At 53.9% G+C, this 3397-nt stretch overlaps 1 protein-coding gene across 1 annotated transcript; it reads right to left on the reverse strand.

Annotated features, from left to right (window-relative positions):
- Nucleotides 1-326: 326 nt before the first annotated feature.
- Nucleotides 327-2720, reverse strand: LOC131699515 (uncharacterized). The gene has a single exon (XM_058996590.1). The coding sequence runs from the start codon at nt 2127-2129 to the stop codon at nt 654-656; it is 1476 nt and encodes a 491-aa protein (XP_058852573.1). The 5' UTR covers nt 2130-2720; the 3' UTR covers nt 327-653.
- Between the last annotated feature and the right edge of the window lie 677 nt (nt 2721-3397).

The raw sequence follows: 3397 nt of genomic DNA on the forward strand, positions 1-3397 counted from the left end.
CGTTAGAAGCAAAGAATGCACTAGACTGCACACCTAAAACAATAAAGGCAGCCCTGTGACAGTTACAAATATACATCAGGGAATCCTTAGGAATGAGCCTGCAGTGAGCTATATATATAGCATGTTAGCTGCATTGCATGTATTTCAATGGCTAGAACGATAGGTTGCGGATGCAACCCCGGTTCCCTGAAAGAGAAAATAACCATCAACATGAGATATTGCCGTCAGGCAGCACCGGTAGGCTGAGCTTTTATAGCAAAGCTGCCGATAGGCCCCCACGCCAGCTGCAGCGTAAGCCCGCCCCCTGGGAGCTTACTTAACTGCGCGCGTGGGGATGCACTTCCTCTTTTGCTCTTCAGGCCGTGAAGGCTACCGGAGCGACCTCGCAGCTTGATGGTTATTTTCTCTTTCAGGGAACCGGGGTTGCATCCGCAACCTATCGTTCCCTTTCAAGTCGAAAATAACCATCAACATGGGATACAGTGTACCCTAGCTGTCGCGAGGGAGGATTCTCGGCAGTAGGACAGACTTACGTCATAACGCAACTGCGTAGGCAGTACATCTAGGCATATGCGGAGCTGCGCCTCAGCGTCTATGCTCGTAATGACACCTGTCTTAAAGGTGGAACAGTCAACACCATGCTATCAACCACTCTATACGTCCGCATCCTGAGGCGTCGTAGAGTGTAAAACAGATGCTCCAAACAGTGGAGCAGAGGAATCCAGTACATTTAACCTGTAAAACCTCATGAAAGTATGCGGCGTAGCCCAACTGGCTGCCGCGCAAATATCAGACACCGGCACCCCTCGAAAGAGGGCCCAGGATGTCGCCATACCCCTGGTAGAATGCGCCTTCAACTGCCCTGGTGGTGGAAGGCCTGCAGATTCATACGCTAATTTAATAGCATCCACTATCCAGTGGGAAAGGCGCTGTTTAGACAGCGGCTGACCCAAAGATCTAGAACCATGGCATATGAACAACTGTTCCGTCTGCCTCACAGTCTTTGTACGGTCGATATAACACCTCAATGCCCTCACGGGGCAGAGCATGTGTAACCGCTCTTCCTCTGGGGAAGAAAAAGGAGGAGGATGGAACGCCATCAACTCGACTGACTGGTTCATGTGGAACGGGGATATAACCTTTGGTAAAAAGGCCGGATTAGGGCGCATGGAGACCTTAGAACCGTCTCCTGCAAAACGAGTACAAGAAGGATGCACTGAAAGTGCATGTAACTCGCTCACGCGTTTTGCTGATACCACAGCCAGCAAAAATGCAGTCTTAATAGATATGAGCTTCATATCCACGCTGTGGAGAGGCTCAAATGGTGCGTTGGTAAGGGCTTCTAGCACCACATCAAGGCTCCAAGACGGTAAACTGGTCGTTCTTGGAGGCCGCAAGCGTCTTGCGCCTTTCAGAAACTGAGATGCCAAAAAATGGCAACCAGGTGATAAACCGTCAATGCGTACATGACAAGCCGAAATGGCGGCCAAATACACTTTAAGTGTAGAAGGAGATTTCCCTTCATCCAGCAGTTTCTGCAGAAACTGCAATATTACTGCCATAGGACAGGAGACTTGGTCGTGGCTCTCAGCCAGACACCAACTCTGAAACAACTGCCACTTATACGCATACTGCGACCTAGTAGAGGGCGCTCTCGCACTCTGGATGGTCGATATAACTGCAGTCGAAAGCCCTAAGGCTGACAGGCGCTCCCGCTCAGGGGCCAAGCCCATAGCTGCATGAGTTTGGGGTTCGGATGCCAAAGCTCTCCTTGAGCTTGGGACAACAGGTCCGCTCGCAGAGGGAGCTCCCTCGGGCGGCCGTGCAGTAATTGCACTAGACTCGGGAACCATATTCTCCGAGGCCACCGAGGAGCGATCAGAATCACTGTCGCTCGCTCTACCCTGACCTTCTCCAAGAAGGCGGGGAGCATCGGAATCGGTGGAAAGGCATACAGGAGCCCTGGCGGCCATTCGTGAGCCAGTGCATCCACCCCCAGGGGGCTGTCGAGGTCCTTCACCGAGAACCATAGGGGGCAGTGCGTGGTCTCTCGCGAAGCGAAGAGATCGACTTGCGCTGTGCCGAACCATTCCCAGATGCGCTCTACCACCCGAGGGTGAAGACGCCATTCGCCTGCAAGAGGACCTCCTCTGGACAGGAGATCCGCTGCGTAATTGACTCTGCCCGGCAGATGAACTGCACGCAGAGAGGCTAAACGCGGTTGAGCCCAGAGCAACAGCCGCGTTACCATCCGGTGAAGACCGGGGGACCGCAATCCGCCCTGGCGATTGATATACGCCACTACTGTGGTGTTGTCTGACCGCACTAACACGTGCTTGTCTAGAAGCACTGGCAAGAAGTGCCGAAGGGCGAGGTCCACTGCTCTGAGTTCCAGAGCGTTGATGTGGGCTGACCTCCAGGGTCCTGACCACACTCCACGGGTCCCTGTCCCGTTCCAGACTGCTCCCCAACCTTGGTTGGAAGCGTCGGTTGTGATAACTTCCCTTCGGAAGATGGGACCCAAGCGCACGCCCTGGCGGATGTTCGACTGAACTTTCCACCAGCGTAATGCCTCCCAGCAGGTTCGGGATACCCTCAACCTGAGGTGCTTGTCTCTCCGCGGGTGCAACGCGAAGGCATTGAACCAGGCCTGCAGAGGTCTCTGGTGTAGTAAGCCCAAAGGAAGGGCTTGCGAGGCGGCAGCCATCAACCCCAGCATGCGCTGACAGAGCTCCATGCTGATTGTTTCTCTCAACCTGAATAGGGAGAGACACCGCTCTAATGAGGCAACTCTTTGTGTCGATAGGGTCGCTTCCATGGACACTGAGTCCAGATGCAGACCCAAAAACTCGGTCTGTTGGCTGGGCACGAGGCGGCTCTTGTCTGGATTGACCTTCAGACCTAGCCGCTGGAGATGGTCTGTAACCATCACTGTGTGCTGTGCCAGCTGCTCCTTTGACTGCGCGCAGACGAGCCAGTCGTCCAGATAGTTCAGCAGTCGGACGCCTTGAGCCCGCAAAGGAGCTAAAATGGCGTCCATACACTTCGAAAAGGTTCGAGGAGCTAGAGACAGGCCGAATGGCAGGACGCAAAACTCGTAGACCCTGCTCTGGAATGCGAATCGTAGATACTTCCTGTGACCCGGACAGATGGGAACGTGAAAGTACGCATCTGTCAGATCTATGGTGGTAAACCAGTCGCCCTGCCGGACAGACTGGACAATGTGCCTGTGCGTGAGCATCTTGAACGACAACACCCGTAGGTATTTGTTCAGTACACGCAGGTCTAGAATAGGGCGGAGCCCGCCGTCCTTCTTTGGCACAAGGAAGTATTTGGAGTAGAACCCCTGGTCGGTCAGAGCAGGGTCTACTAGTTGAATGGCACGCTTCCTGAGCAA

Source organism: Acipenser ruthenus, chromosome 22, assembly GCF_902713425.1.
Source record: "Acipenser ruthenus chromosome 22, fAciRut3.2 maternal haplotype, whole genome shotgun sequence".
Lineage (NCBI taxonomy): Eukaryota > Metazoa > Chordata > Actinopteri > Acipenseriformes > Acipenseridae > Acipenser > Acipenser ruthenus.